General features: G+C 42.8%; 1 protein-coding gene across 1 annotated transcript in view; it reads left to right on the forward strand.

The window, feature by feature from the left end:
* Positions 1–17,049, forward strand: part of TRPC7 (transient receptor potential cation channel subfamily C member 7) — a 126,479-nt gene that overhangs the window by 62,287 nt on the left and 47,143 nt on the right. The window contains exons 4-5 of the mRNA XM_073358081.2: positions 5,067–5,231; positions 11,675–11,891. Of these exons, the coding sequence (XP_073214182.1) occupies positions 5,067–5,231; positions 11,675–11,891 (382 nt within the window). The remainder of the gene's footprint in view (positions 1–5,066; positions 5,232–11,674; positions 11,892–17,049) is intronic.

A 17,049-nucleotide genomic window follows, 5' to 3' on the forward strand; every position in this document is an offset into this window, starting at 1 on the left:
GCCAATCTAAATTGTGTAGGAGAAAATAAATCGTTCCAATAAATTCAGTTTTTATGGCAATTTCTTCTCATTTTCCACATTTTTTTTCATTTTTCATTGTCGCTGTTTTCGGAAACAATGAAGCAATAAATTAGATTAAAATGTCTGATCCATTTCTTTGGGAGGGGAACTAGCATGCAAACCCTCCGACAGCCATTCCGGGTGCCGGGGCAGAACTGTCAGTGGACCCCCAAGCACGCACAAGCCATGCCCACTGGGACGCGGTCCCCCTGACATTTGGGCGGTGCTGCACTTGTGCTGGCTGGTGCCCAGCAAGCTGCTGGCTGCCTTGCTGTGCGCACTCTTCCGGCACAGCCAGGGCTTCCACATGCCTGCCTGGTAGGGTTGCCAACTGTCTAATTGGCAAACCCAAAGACCCTTGCCCTGCCCTGCCCCTTCCCTGAAGCCACACCCCTGCCCTGCCCCTTCTCTGAGGCCTCACCCCCTGCTCACTCCACCCCCCCCCGCCCTCTGTTGCTCGTTCTCCCCCACCCTCACTCACTTTCACCAGGCTGTGGCAGAGGGTTGGGGGGCAGGAGCGGGTGTGGGGTGCAGGATCTGGGAGGGAGTTTGGGTGCAAGGTGTGAGGGCTCTGGCTCTGACAGGGAGTTTGGGTGCAGGCTCTAGGAGGTAGTTTGGGTGCAGGAGGGGGTGAGGGGTGTGGGCTTTGGGGGGGGCGTTTGGGTGCAAGAGGGAGTGCAGTCTCTGGGAGGGAGTTTGAGTATGGGAGGGGGTCAGGGGGTCGATGCTTACCTCGGGTGGCTCCTGAAAGCAACCAGCACACTCCTCTGGCTGCAGCTTCTAGGTGTGGGGCCCAGGGGATCTCTGCACACTGCTGCCTGCAGGCACTGCTCTCACATCTCCCATTGGCCACAGTTCCCAGCCAATCGGAGCTGCTGAGTTGGTGCTCGGGGTGGGGCAGTGGGCGGAGGCCCACTGCCCTGCCAGGGGCTGTAGGGCCATTCCAGCCGTTTCCGGGAGCAGCGCGGAGTGAGAGTAGGCAGCAAGCCTGCCTTAGCTCCGCTGCGGGGGGCAGCGGCTGGGGGCCCCTGGGTCCTTTTAAATCGCCTTAGCCCTTGGGCAATTGCCCCCTTTGTGCTCCCCCCACCACCACCCCATCAGTGGGCCTGCTGGCATGAGTCTTTGACTGCCTTTCTGCCAAGGACAACAAAGTTTCTTCTTTTCTGTCAATTCTTGTAACACAATTAACATATTCTTTTCACTTATTCAGAAAAAAGTTTTGCTGTTGCACAGGGCCTACAGTCAATTAGGTCTACTGACTTTAAATGCAAAGCTTGCCGCCTAATTGAGTGTCGTTCCGCTTTTCTTTGAGATATAACTTTCATTTATTTGCCATAAAAAGGCAATAATCCAAATAGCATTGATTGGACTGCAAACACTGCCCAGTAAATGGGGGTCCCCGGTGTACATTGGGGTTGCGTTCTTGAAAAGGGCAATGGATTCCGAGATGCTGTATACAGGGGAATTTTTCCCCATAAGAAATAATGGAATAAGGGAGGTGTGCACGCACAACTTCACCACACTCACCTCTGGCAATGCTCTTGTCTCCCAAACAGCGTACCTTTGTACAATGACAGGCTATACAGTACACATTTTACACATAAACCATTGAATAAAATAATGTAGAACCCTACTAACACTGTTCAAACACATAAGACATTTTAATACAGTAAATACAGGACAGTAATACAGTATAAAACAGCATCAATTATGCTAAACTTAGGTAGGAGTGGTGGCTGGCTTTTCCGTGGCTGGCTTTTCCGTGGCTGGCTTTTTGGTTGCAGAAGTCTTAAAAAAGGATTTTATCAACGTCTGCTCTCCTGCATGAATCTTTGAATGGTAGATCTTCCTGTAGCAAGCCACTGCGTCATTGAGAGCCCTGGAGACTTTGGCAGACCATCCACAAAAAGGATCACTGCTCTGTATGATTTCCGTCATCTCATTCAGCAAACCAAAGAAACGGGAGAGATTCTTTGTCGTCAGACTCCTGGCGGAATTCCTGTCCTACATCATCGTCGTCATCATCCTTGCGTTCTTTAGATATCCGTTGTTGGTCCAGCTCAGTCAGTTCCTCATTTGTCAGTTGCTCAGTGTCAGACCCCAACAACTCCTGTACATCCTCCTCCTTCACCTCCACTTCCTCAAAGCCAACATCCTTCACCAATTTGACAATTTCTTGCTTGAGAGCAGGAATGGCATCAAATCCCATGAAGCTGTGGACAGCACCTGGCCAGGCACAACACCAAATACCATTCATACATTGCAAAGTGACCTCTTCCCATGACACATCAATGTTTTCCACGCCATTCAAGGTGTTGCAGGACTTCCAGAACTCCTTTACACTGGGCTTTCCTTCACCTGCCATCTCCTAAATCAGCATGGAGAACATCCTCCATAGGTAATAAGCCTTGAATGTGGCCTTGAATGAGACTCAAGTACAGTATTGTACTGTACAACAGGGGAACATGTTCCAATTCACGTTGGTCCCAATCCGTGCAAACGACGGATATGCGGATCACCAATGTAAATCAGAACACGTTCCCCTATTGATGAGCATCAACGGATAAGGGGGAGATGTATTCTAGGGACCCCCTGTAATTCCTAGTCAGATGGCCATAGTCACCAATTAAGCTCAGATTTGAAATGCGCACAATGAACAGCTGACCAATTATTTATAGACCAAGAATTTTTTGTTTTAGTTATTTTTGCAAATTTAGATTAACCCATATATTCAAGAAAATTCTGAACTCCCCCAGGGAAAGTTTGTGTACAGAAAAAGGTAAAAGTTGTTTTATCAGATAAATTATTCACTATGAACTGTTTGCTCAGCTCAACTCAGCAGTATTCGTAAATCCTATTTTTCACAAAGACAGGCCCGAAAGCTTGTCTTTTAACTGAAAAACATATATCAAAGTGCTGTTATTTGCAGAACAGAAATCACCGTTTCACAGTAATCCTAATTAGCATGTTATTGTATTTCAGTCTGCACTAGCAATAAAGAAACAATTAAAAACACATTTTAACCAGTTGTAACTATCTATTATAAACAGGTATAAGTGTGATTTTTTTACCCATGTGCTAGTTATCACAAAGATAGTTGATATGAAAGCACTGGTTAGACTTTCTGTCCTTTTCAGTTTTTGGTGTCATTTTACTATGAATCCATTCAAATCCAGACATTTTTCTTTATTCCCAATTTTGGAAAAACTGGAGAAATATTCAATATTTTTAATCTTCTCTTACTGATTACCATTCGAAACCCATAAATGGACGACTCCTTCCTCACTAACACAATTAACTACAAAAGTAACATATTGCCTTTATCTTTTCTTTTAATTATCCTTATCTTTAATCATAATAAAACATAATTAAAAAGTAGTCACAGTATACATTTTGTAAATTGAATCACTCTGTGGAAAGATGGGAACTAAAGATGCTTAATCTTCTATAATAAAATGATTCCATGGGACCCAATGGTGCTGTAATTCTTCCATTAGGAAACTGGTCTCTGGATTGTCAGCTACTAGCATGTTCTTTTCTATGGTGCAGAAAGAATGAAGAAGAATCTCAATTTTGTGATAAGAAATATGTACTGTGTGTACATGAGCAGTCTTTTGTATTTTGTATCTCATTTACTGTTTTGTAGATCTGTGAGTGATGCGCTTTCATTTATTTTAAAGAGTTTACACTTGCTAATTACAAGGACCAGCCTAACAGTTTGTATTATATTGAAGCAATAGAATCATGCAAATGGCGGGGGAGGAGGGGAAACCTTCTTGTTGGGTCTGTGAGCAGTCAGTGTAAATGAAGCAAGTTAACACTAGTGCTGAATAACAAATTCTACTTAGCTACAGAACTTTGTTATCATCTATTCTAGGTCACAGTCCATAGCAACGTTTCATTGCTCCTCTTTACTCAAGCATTGATCCCATCTCGGTTCACTTTTGAAGCTCAAATTGAATATCAAATTGATATTCCCAAATGTATGATTTCTTCCCCCACCTCCTCTTGCAAGGAGATGTTAATGCTGGTTTAACATTTAAACTAATAGGTAGTTAATTTTGTTTTGTACAAAAAAATTGCCCTATACATTAGCCTTTGACAAAGGGTTTGATTAAATAGAAGTTTTACTTCACCTCATTGTTTGCTACATGGAAAATGAAATCTGAACAATGGCTTTGAAACTGTTAATGGCCCTTTTTCTTTAATAAAAACTGGTTTACTTGGTAGCACCATGGTTACCAGAACTGATGTATTCATTATGGCCCCAGTTTAGCAGAACACTTAAGCACATACAAATGTCCATCCCTATTCATCAAAGCATTTAAGCATGTGCTTAAGATGTTTGCTGAATAGAGATGGACTTAAGCCTGTGAATGGAGTTAAGTGACTGTTGAATTGGGGTCTGTATGCCCTAATTCTAGAGTGGTTATGTATCTTCATATCCTAGTGGCTTTAATGTAGAATCAGCATAAAAATGAGTGAAGTCCTTAGAATTTGTCCCTTTTTCTTCTTATTATTATTAATGGTGATGGTGGTAATGATTATAAAGAGGAACGGTTGCAGAGTCCATAGAGCTGTGCTAAAGTTGCAGTCCTCCCAGGAGCTCAGGTTCAAGTCCCACCCCTGACATTAGCTCTCTTTTGGCACAGGCCACTGTCAGAGACAGGATACTAGATTAATGGGCCATTGGTCTGATCGGGTATAGCAATGTTTGTCCCTTCAAGAGAAACAGAAGATGGGGGCTGAACAAATGTTGCCGGTGAGCACATATTTAGAGAGACTAATTTGCAATTTTCTGAACAATTATACTATGAGCTCTGGCTGATTACAAAAAAATGAACTGTGCTTGGCTCTGGTGGGCTGCAGAACGTACTACAACCAGCTGTCTATCTCCATGCTGCAGTCTATGTTTGAGGCACAACAGTTTGCTTTCTGAAATCTCATGCTCTTCGGAGATGCTATAAATACCTTTATTTTTTAATTATTACTTTTTTTTTTTACAGTTTGTTGCTCACCCCAACTGTCAGCAGCAACTGCTCACCATGTGGTATGAAAATCTCTCAGGCTTACGTCAGCAGTCTATAGCTGTGAAATTCTTGGCTGTCTTTGGAGTCTCGGTAGGCCTTCCTTTCCTCGCCATAGCATACTGGATCGCTCCCTGCAGCAAGGTACAGACTGGTTAAGGTGCATGTTGTTTATGGTTATTTATATTCAGTGCTTGGAATGACGTCAAAAGTCTTTCGAAACTAACATCACAAACAATGTTGTCCTCTGAGATTTGCCCTGGGTGAGAACAAGCTCATTGCAAATGCAGCAAGTGAGCATGTTTTGAAATTAATCTTCAAAAGTAATAAAGATGGGGGTGGAGGAAATGGAAAATCTGAGCAAACAAGCGGGAAGGAAAGAATGGAAATAGGAAAAAAATGGAAACGGATGAAAGAATTTGAATGGGATACAGAAGGAGAAGAAAAAAGAAAGGGTGGATAACTTGGGGAAAATGTTTCTTGTCTCTTTGCTCATCCTAACGTTTATTCCTATCTCTTTCCATTTTTAACCTGTTTTTCTGTCCTTCTTCCTCTCTGCCAGGGTACTTTTGTGTGTGTGTGTGTGTGTGTGCGCATTACTATTTCTTTCTCCCATTTTTCTTTTTAGTTAGTGGTATCATGGGACACCATAAAAATGAATTAGCAGTCCATGACAATTAGAGGTGGATTGTTGAATGTCAAGTAGAAGAATAGATTAAGTCACTGCACCTAATAGCATAATATGGCCCAGTCTCCAAAACTTGGGAGGGGGAATATGCTGAAACATTAAAAGTTGTTCTGTATCTGTGTTAGACATCCAGGGATTGACAGTATTAAATGCTGCTGAAAGTTCTATTAGGAAGAGCTAGAGGGGAAGGGTACCTGAGTCAGCCATCAGTTGGTCATTAAGTTTGAACAATTGCCTGCAGTACCAGTTCTGTGGTGGAACTTCTATCCTGAGAGAAAGTGCTCAGACAAGGGGAAATAAATGTGCTTATGGATGAGCAATAAATAGCTTTTTCACTACTTTGGGTGGGGGAAGAAGACCATGTTTTACTGAACAACAGTTGGCTACATCATCCACTGTATCTCCAGGACAGGGCTTGTCAAACCTACTTAAAAGTAATAGAAGTGATGGCTAGCTGATTCAGTCCTCACAACATTTGGTCCCATTTCCTTTAAATGCCTGTAAGGAATTCTTTCTATGTTTGCCAAGTCCACAAGATTACAGATCCACTGATGGATATTAAGAAAGGACTATAATTTTCAAAAGACCAATTTTCTAGAAAATGTAGGGCTTCTAAAACAGATGAGACTATAAGTGATGTTTAATACTCAACATCCTTCAAAATAACGACTGATTAGTTTCTATTTCTCAAGCTAATGGAGAATGTGAACACTTTTTCATCAAATTTCATCACATTTAATCAAAAACACATTTTTATCAATGCTGGCTGTTAATATGACACCAATAATAAGTTCCATTATGAAACAACTTGGGATGCTGACTACAAGAGTTAGTCCTGACCAACACTGGGGGTAGCTTCTAATACACCAGTTCTTAAACTGTATCTGCCAAATCTTGTAGTCTTTGGTTGGAGCCAAATTTCACGCTCCAGGGTAATCAGAGCAACTCTGCTGCTAGTGTATCGAAGAACAGAACTTGCCTCTAAATGAAAACTTCTCTGCACTCAGCTATACAGACCAGTTGGCGCTAAAAGCAATATGGCCCCTGGCTCTTTTATTCATTTATCTCTGAAAGGGGAGCAGATTATTGACTTTATCCCAAACTTTACAGACAATATCCCATTCCAGTATGGTACATTAACAGGAGTCAGACTAGCCCGCCTTGACATGAGTTTGTGAACTGCTAATGGTTTGGAGGCTGCCATTGTGTGCTGTGAAATCTAAGCTTTACAGAACAGTTTAAGTCTCCAGCCCTTATGGTTAGGAAGAAGTGTAAACCAATGCTGGAATATCTGCTCTGAGAGGTGTGAACTGACCCAGGCATCTAGATGACTTGTGGATTCTTAAACCTAATGATAATTCCTATGGCAACATTATTAACTATTTCACTGCTAATCAAACGAAGCAAGAGAGAAGAGGGAGGATGGAATTCTGAAGATCTGCCCAATCCACTGGTAGTGGTACCTAATTTTGGTGCCCTGAGCAGGTAGACCTTGGGTTGTGTGTGGATCTTAAAGGATTACCACTGCTACATTTTCCAGGCTGACCAAAGCTGGTATATCATTCAAACACTTTTGAGTGCTACGCTCACTAATTTACAAAGTTCTCTCCCAGTGTACAAATTGTCATGTGGCTTTCACACATTGGTGCACTGCAAATGAAGGGCCAGACCCTCAGCTGGTCTAGCAACGGAACTATTTTTAATTTATACCAGCTGAGTATCTAGCCCCAACGGTTTCTCCCAGTTAACTTTTTTCTCACCTACCACTTTAAAAAACATTCTCAATATTAAAAAAAGTCTATGCTTTTCCTTCAGCCGTGTGTTTCTTTACATTGTTCCCCACCTCTTTGACTCAATTATTTCCTATTTTAGAACCTTTCGTTTCCCTTCTATTTATTTGATATTGTCTTTTTGTATTTCTTTTCTCTCTTTGATAGGTTTCCTAGCTTTATTCCTTTTCAAAATATGTATAACGGACGTTCAGTCCTGAAACCAGCCATTCTTTTGAAATGACTCTTTGTGATTTGTATTCTGTGATTGTTGCTGTCCTCTTTGCCAGTGATAATCAACCATAAGCCCAGATTCCAGAAAGCATTTCTGTCTGATGAAAAGCAATGTTTTGAATCAATAAGGTAATGGGGCCAATAGTACAAACAAGTAGGTCATGCACCCAGAATTTAACTAGATTGTGCCTTATATATAATTGTCATAAGGCACTGAGTTATTTGAAAGAATTAATGTTTCATCAGTTTTCTACAAAAGATTCCACTCAACACTTCAGCTCCTGCAACACTCAGATAAAAATGAGATTTTTTGAAGATATGAAAAACTGCACTTCAAGAAAAAACTCCACTAAGCTTCCTTCAGTAATGCAATGGATAACTGTTTTAAGGGTCCACTGGCAGAAGGGAGCAACTAATAATTCATAGGCAATTTATAGTCCACTGGAGATAGCTCTTCCCCCTTTTAATTCAGAATAGAACTGAGCACATATAAATTAAAAATGAGTTTTCTTAAGAAGTTCCAGGCAATGATCAATATGCCCATAGTCGCCTTAAGGCCTTTCTTATTTGTGATTGTCTTGGCCTGACTGGTGTTTATATGGAAAATTATATTCTACGCGAGGTATAGTTCCAGAGTCTTATCCTATGGCCCTCTCTACACTAACAGAAATTTTCAAAAAATTCCCACTGCTACTAACACCAGCAATGGTGTTAAAAACTTTGGAAGTCGTAGTGTAAACAGTCTGCTAGTCTTTGCGTGCAACTATCTAACAAGGCTGGGCTTAATATGGCATTTGCAGCAGGTGAACTGTCTACACGAGGGCTCATACTGGTGAAACTGAACCAATATTAGAAGTGCTGGGAAATTTTTGAAACATCTCCTATGTATAGAAGGGTCTGTCTCTCCAGGATTACTGCCACCTCCTAACTTGTCATATTGAACTGTTCACCCCCACTTTTAGCCACTTATTCACCTGCATACTGTCTATGCATCTGCTCACACAAGTCCTGATTTCAGGAAGCATCCCTGTTTAGGACAGTAGCTAAGCACAAGCTTAACTTTTAGTATGTGTTTACAGGCTGTCTTGAAAGAAAGAGAGCACTTAAGCATGTGCGTAGGTCTTTCCTGAATTGGGACCATGGTTAGGTGATTCATTCACCCATTCTTTCACTCATCAGACTCCTATTTTTAAGAGATTTTTCTCAAAAAGTTCTTGGTAATGATGCATGTCAGCCCTGAAGGGAGGCATCCACAAAGTCTCTAGAGAACCACACTTCTATGCTCCAATGGGTAGCGCCTCACATCTCTATTCATCATACTTTCTATACCATTTTTTCTCTGTAAAATCAGATGGAAGAGAAGTAGCAGAACAGCAAGAAAGATCAAAAAATGAAACATTAAATCCTCCTAAATTGCATTTCATAAATGCTTCCCTCCCCCAACCTATTGCAAACAGAATCAGGTTCCTTCCATTGTTGTGAAGGGTAGATGAAAAATGAATTGTAAGCAGGGGGGGGACAATGATACTTCTCTTGTTTGAAACCTCAAAACAAATCTTTTCGGTTTTGTTTTGAGGTTTGGAGCAAGGTTTCTGTGGGTTCTACATTGTACGAATGTGTTCTTCCTCACCTTGTCTTAAACTTGACCAAATTTAACATTTAAGCACCGAATGCATTTCTTTAGATCCGAACCCAGACAAGAAAGGTCAAGACCTGGAGAGGTACAGATTCTAGGCCCAAATGTTGCAAACCAGTAGATAGTCTTATGACACTGGTTAGCTTCAGTGACATTTCTCTGAACAGAAAAGAATGCTGAATTACAGATGGAAACCAACTTAAACAATTTGTACTGCATTTATTCATAAATGGATCAGAGACCACGGGGGTTTCCTCAGAGGAGGTACCAACGCACACTCCAACATATAATGTAAACCCTTATTCACATGCTTGAGGCCCACTGAAGTCAATGTGTCAATAGGGTGGTTCACATGAGTAAGAGTTTGCACAATCGGTTCCATAGGCTGTACCTACTCTAGGATATTTTTGCCAAACTTCTGCCATTTCTACCAGCAATTCAGCTCTCTCAGTGGTAGCAATATGGTGGGAGTGGTAGTATAAGCCTCATATCAGTACTAAACCTTCATAAAGCATGTGTACAGGACACAGTCTTTAAAATACCAGCAGCTGATGCTTTCTTATACTAACACAACCCACTGTTCCTGGTGATGGGGAACTGAATCAGCGGTAGGAATAGTGGGACACTTTTGCAAAATCTCTTAGCTTAGACAAAGCTATCATTTGCCGTGGCAATTCAGAACTCAATTTGATAAAGCACTAAGCCAATGTTTAAGCATTTCTAATTGACCTCAGTGGGACATAAGCAAGTACTTAAAGGCTCTGCTGCAGTAGGGCTGAGATAAGAATCACATTTTTCTATTCACACATTTGGAAAACTCTTTCAGAAATTTGATCTGACCTAAATTTTTCAACAGGTTAACCAGCTTTGGCAATCTTTTAAAAGATATATTTTCAATTTTAGAAATTTAGACACTAGAAAGACATAAGAAACTGAACAGTGCTAATTTTTGTTAACGCTAAAGAATCTTGGCATAGTTGTTTTCTGGGTTTTAAAATATTTACTGTTTCATATTGTGCTATAGTCAGACTCTACAGAAACAGTTAATGAACTAGAGTAAAGCAGTAGAGAGATTTAACCACTGAAACCCCATTTCAAAGACTAGAGAGGGAGCTCTTTCTTGAGGAATTGGTTGCTTAGGAGGGGGGAAGAAAGAGAGGGGAATTTAGTGTCTGAACTCTTCCCACATCTCTTCTCTGTTTAAGGATCAAAACATTAGATACAAAGCAAGGTCGTGAAAATAACCCTTCATCTCCAATACAAAGGAGGCATTGGTCCAAGAGTAAATAATCACACGGCTAGCTCTGACATATTCTTTCGGGGGTAATATATTATTAATTCAGGGGAAATTCATAAAGAGATAAGGGTTATCTAATTAGCCAACTAGGTAACCGTGTTTCTCAATAAGGATGAGAGAAACTTTAGTTACTCTGAAAAGAACTTGGTTCAGATCAGTGCTTACACCACTTCTGTATTTATTGTATTAAAATAGGTCATTGTGGTATATTGAGAAACTCAGTAAATGCTGTAATAATTACAGTAGACAATTAACATACTGATGCATATGAAGAGTGTTATCAAAGAACTTTTTATAGAAAATATTGTGTCAGACAAGTTAATGAGAGATCTAATGAGATTGAATCAGAGATCTACTAGATAAACGGGTTTCAGAGTAGCAGCCGTGTTAGTCTGTATCCGCAAAAAGAAAAGGAGGACTTGTGGTACCTTAGAGACTAACAAATTTATTTGAGCATAAGCTTTCGTGAGCTACAGCTCAGCTATCACAGAGATTTATTATACTAGCACAGGGCCTGATTTATACCAGTTTAGGCTGTGGTGAGGGAGAGAAGAATTAGGTCCAGAATAGTCTAAGATGCACTGTGTTTTCATATCTATATAAAAATACACACAGACATATATAAAATATATATCCTTGTTCCTTTCTGCCTTAGAGTGAACAGGACAATTTGGATATCATGCAAACATCTGTGGGTAGTAAGAGAGAAATGTAACATCCTAAGATGAACAGTTAGCCTAATTCATAATGCCCTGGGCATGATCTGGAAGCAGCAAAGAACAAGCTTTCTATAGATTCTATGTATTATTTTAATACATGAAGAGTAGCTCAGTTCTGGAGTTTTCAGCAAACTTCCAAAGTATAAATACTCTCATCTGTGTTAGAGAGAAACACTAGAAAACATGGGAACTAGACCAGGAAAATAATAATAAAACTTTTGTCTTGTACACATTTTCTTTTCAGCTGGGACGGATCCTCCGAAGCCCTTTCATGAAGTTTGTGGCACATGCAGTTTCTTTTACAATCTTCCTTGGACTGTTAGTAGTGAATGCCTCAGACCGGTTTGAAGGAGTGAAAAATCTTCCCAACGAGACCATCACGGATCATCCCAAACAAATATTTAGAGTAAAAACTACTCAATTCTCATGGACAGAATTGCTAATCATGAAGTGGGTTTTAGGTAAGGAAAAATTGTCTCATCTTTTAATCCTCCAATGAAGGCCAGAATATCATGATAGGAAATAATGGACGAATTGTTAATGGTGATCTGCCAAAGAAAAACACTCTGAAATAAATGTGGATCCCGATGAGGTCAGTGGCACAATCCATTGACTTCAATAGGGTCAGGGGACAGCTCTGTCTTGGTCACAGCTGCAGAATGCACTGAGCAACATCTGGCAGATGCATACTTTATTCTAGTGTTGCTGAATGCCTCAGACAAAACCTGGTCTGTTGGTTTAATTGGGACATCTCTTTCAACCCATAGGGGAAAAGAAACTTTTTATAGAAAATGCTAGTTCTCTACAGGTTTCTCTATTGGTTTTCAGAGTAATTTCTATAGAACCCTGTCAAGGTTCCTCCCCCACTCTGAACTCTAGGGTACAGATGTGGGGACCTGCATGAAAAACCTCCTAAGCTTATCTTTACCAGCTTAGGTCAAAACTTCCCCAAGGTAACAAATATTACCCCCGTTATCCTTGGAATGGCCGCTACCACCACCAAACTAATACTGGTTACTGGGGAAGAGCTGTTTGGACGCGTCCTTCCCCCCAAAATACTTCCCAAAACCTTGCACCCCACTTCCTGGACAAGGTCAAGGTTCCTCCCCCACTCTGAACTCTAGGGTACAGATGTGGGGACCTGCATGAAAAACCTCCTAAGCTTATCTTTACCAGCTTAGGTCAAAACTTCCCCAAGGTAACAAATATTACCCCCGTTATCCTTGGAATGGCCGCTACCACCACCAAACTAATACTGGTTACTGGGGAAGAGCTGTTTGGACGCGTCCTTCCCCCCAAAATACTTCCCAAAACCTTGCACCCCACTTCCTGGACAAGGTTTGGTAAAAAGCCTCACCAATTTGCCTAGGTGACTACAGACCCAGACCCTTGGATCTTAAGAACAATGAACAATCCTCCCAACACTTGCACTCCCCCTTTCCTGGGAAATGTTGGATAAAAAGCCTCACCAATTTGCATAGGTGACCACAGACCCAAACCCTTGGATCTGAGAACAATGAAAAAGCATTCAGTGTTTTACAAGAAGACTTTTAATAAAAAATAGAAGTAAATAGAAATAAAGAAATCCCCCCTGTAAAATCAGGATGGTATATATCTTACAGGGTAATTAGATTCAAAAACATAGAGAACCCCTCTAGGCAAAACCTTAAGTTACAAAAAAGATACACAGACAGAAATAGTTATTCTATTCAGCACAATTCTTTTCTCAGCCATTTAAAGAAATCATAATCTAACACATACCTAGCTAGATTACTTACTAAAAGTTCTAAGACTCCATTCCTGTTCTGTCCCCGGCCAAGACGACTACAGACAGACACACAAACCCTTTGTTTCTCTCCCTCCTCCCAGCTTTTGAAAGTATCTTGTCTCCTCATTGGTCATTTTGGTCAGGTGCCAGCGAGGTTACCTTTAGCTTCTTAACCCTTTACAGGTGAGAGGAGCTTTCCCCTGGCCAGGAGGGATTTCAAAGGGGTTTACCCTTCCCTTTACATTTATGACACGCCCCCCAAATCTCAGCTAGGGTGAAACACTGGCTGGGATTTCTTCCTGGAGCTCTAGGAAAACAGAGTTAATAAGACACATGCATCTCTAAATATACTACCAAGTACATAAAGACTAACAATATTTTCCACATCTCAAGGACGATTTTAACCAGTTGATTCTGGGAAACTTTCACGGGAGAGTGCATCAGCCACTTTGTTAGAAGCTCCTGAGATGTGTTGGATGTCGAAATCAAAATCTTGGAGAGCTAAACTCCACCGAAGAAGTTTTCTGTTAGTTTCTTTGACGGTGTGAAGCCACTTTAGTGCAGCATGGTCGGTTTGCAGGTGGAAACGCCGTCCCCAAACATATGGGCGTAGCTTTTCCAGAGCGTAGACAATGGCATAACATTCTTTTTCAGTGACTGACCAGTTGCTTTCCCTCTCAGACAGTTTTTTGCTGAGAAACACTACAGGGTGGAATTCTTGATCAGGTCCTTTCTGCATTAAAACTGCTCCCACACCACGCTCGGATGCATCTGTGGTTACTAGGAACGGTTTGTCAAAGTCTGGGGCCCTTAGTACAGGGTCAGACATGAGTGTCGCTTTAAGCTTGTTAAAGGCCTTCTGACACTTTCCGGTCCACTGAACAGCATTTGGCTGTTTCTTTTTGGTTAGGTCTGTCAGTGGGGCAGCGATTTGGCTGTAGTGCGGTACAAATCGTCTGTAATAACCGGCCAAGCCTAAGAAGGATTGAACCTGTTTCTTTGACTTTGGGACAGGCCACTTTTGGATAGCATCCACTTTGGCCTGTAGGGGGCTGATAGTTCCTTGACCCACCTGGTGTCCAAGGTAAGTCATTCTGTTTAGGCCTATTTGACACTTCTTAGCCTTAACAGTTAGTCCTGCCTCCCTTATGCGCTCAAGGTGGTCTGCCCAGGAATCCGAAAATATGGCCACATCGTCAAGGTAGGCGACTGCATATTCTCCTAATCCCGCTAGGAGACCATCTACAAGTCTTTGGAAAGTGGCGGGTGCATTTCGCAGCCCGAAAGGGAGTACATTAAATTCATACAGCCCGAGATGTGTGATGAAGGCTGACCTTTCCTTGGCAGATTCATCTAGCGGTACCTGCCAGTACCCCTTGGTTAAGTCCAAGGTAGAGATGAACTGGGCCCTTCCCAGTTTCTCTAATAGTTCATCTGTGCGTGGCATGGGATAGTTGTCTGGGCGAGTTACAGCATTTAGCTTACGGTAGTCCACGCAAAAACGTATTTCCCCATCTGGTTTGGGAACTAGAACCACTGGAGATGCCCATGCACTTTCAGAGGGGCGGATTACACCCATCTGTAACATATCCTGGATCTCCCGTTCTATAGCAGTTTTAGCTTGAGGAGACACCCGGTAAGGTTGGACCCTAATTGGGTGAGCATTACCTGTGTCAATGGAGTGGTATGCCCGTTCAGTCAGTCCTGGGGTGGCTGAGAACGTTGGCGCGTAGCTAGTGCACAGCTCCTGGATCTGCTGTCGCTGCATACGCCCAAGGGTCATGGAGAGGTTCACCTCTTCCACACCACCAGCACATTTCCCTTCGTAATAGACACCTTCAGGCCACTCAGCGTCGTCTCCTCCCTGGGCTGTAAACTGACAAACCTTTAATTCTCTGGAATAAAAGGGCTTTAGAGAATTAATATGATACACCTTAGGCTTTCGGTTGGAGGTGGGGAATGCTATGAGATAATTAACAGCTCCCAGGCGCTCCTGGACCACGAATGGCCCTTCCCACGATGCTTCCATTTTATGGGCCTGGAGCGCCTTTAAGACCATGACCTGGTCTCCTACTTTGAAGGAACGCTCTCTGGCATGTTTATCATACCAGGCTTTTTGCTCTTTTTGAGCATCCTGTAAGTTTTCTCTAGCAAGGGCTAAAGAGGTTCGGAGGGTGTTTTGTAGGTTGGTTACAAAGTCCAGAATGTTAGTTCCTGGAGAAGGTGTAAATCCCTCCCATTGCTGCTTCACCAACTGCAATGGCCCCTTAACCTCACGGCCATATACAAGTTCAAATGGGGAAAACCCTAAACTGGGATGTGGTACAGCTCTGTAGGCAAAGAGCAACTGCTGCAATACTAGGTCCCAATCATTGGAGTGCTCATTTACGAATTTACGTATCATGGCCCCCAAAGTTCCATTAAACTTCTCCACCATGCCATTTGTTTGATGATGGTAAGGAGTGGCAACCAAGTGATTTACCCCATGAGCTTCCCAAAGGTTTTTCATAGTTCCTGCCAGGAAATTAGTCCCTGCATCTGTGAGGATGTCGGAGGGCCAACCTACCCTGGCAAAAATGTCTGCTAGTGCCTGGCACACACTTTTAGCCCTGGTGTTGCTTAGAGCTACTGCTTCCGGCCATCGGGTGGCAAAATCCATGAAAGTCAGTATGTACTGCCTTCCTCTGGGTGTCTTTTTCGGAAAAGGACCCAGAATATCCACAGCTACTCGCTGAAATGGAACTTCAATGATGGGGAGTGGCTGGAGAGGCGCTTTGACCTGGTCTTGGGGTTTTCCCACTCTTTGGCACACCTCACAAGACTGGACATAGGTAGAAACATCCTTGCCCATTCCCTCCCAGTGGAATGACCCCCCCAAACGGTCTTTGGTCCTGTTCACCCCAGCATGGCCACTAGGGTGATCATGGGCTAAGCTCAAGAGCTTGGCCCGGTATTTAGTTGGAACTACCAACTGTCTCTGAGGATGCCAGTCTTCCTGGTGTCCCCCAGAAAGAGTTTCCTTGTATAAAAGTCCTCTTTCTACAACAAACCTGGATCGATTAGAAGAGCTGAGAGGCGGTGGGTTGCTCCGTGCCGCCGTCCAAGCTCTCTGGAGGCTTTCATCTGCTTCCTGTTCGGTCTGGAACTGTTCCCTTGATGCTGGAGACATCAGTTCCTCATGGGATTGTGGACCTAGGCTTGGTCCCTCTGGAAGCGATATAGGGGATGGAGCTGTTTCTGTTGACTGTGAACCGCTCTCCGCTGGTGCACTATGTTGGGATTCAGGCTCCGGCTGAGCCTCTTGTGTAGGGTTATCGGCTGCTGCCAGTTCAGGTTCGGTGGGGCCCTCTGGTGTTGAGGTTGCAAGTACTGGATTCAGTGCTGACACGGGGTCTGGTGTTGGTTGTTCGGCTGGTTCCGGTTCTGGGACTGGTTCCGTCTGGGTCTCTGGGACTGGATCCACTACTGCTGTTGCAGACATTGGCCTGGGGTCCAGGTCCATCACCTCTGACTGGGTCCTGATAGAAGTTTCCGGAACAGAGCTAGGCCTCACGGCTTGTTTAGCCTGGTTGCGGGTGACCATTCCCACCCTCTTGGCCTGCTTCACATGATTGGCCAAGTCTTCCCCCAACAGCATGGAGATGGGATAATCATCATAGACTGCAAAAGTCCACATTCCTGACCAGCCCTTGTACTGGACAGGCAACTTGGCTGTAGGCAAATTGAAAGAGTTGGACTTGAAGGGTTGAATCGTCACTTGGATCTCTGGGTTGATTAAATTGGGGTCCACTAAGGAAGCATGGATAGCTGACACTTGTGCTCCGGTGTCCCTCCACGCGGTGACCTTCTTC

The sequence above is a fragment of the Lepidochelys kempii genome, chromosome 8 (genome assembly GCF_965140285.1).
Source record: "Lepidochelys kempii isolate rLepKem1 chromosome 8, rLepKem1.hap1, whole genome shotgun sequence".
NCBI classification, from domain to species: domain Eukaryota; kingdom Metazoa; phylum Chordata; order Testudines; family Cheloniidae; genus Lepidochelys; species Lepidochelys kempii.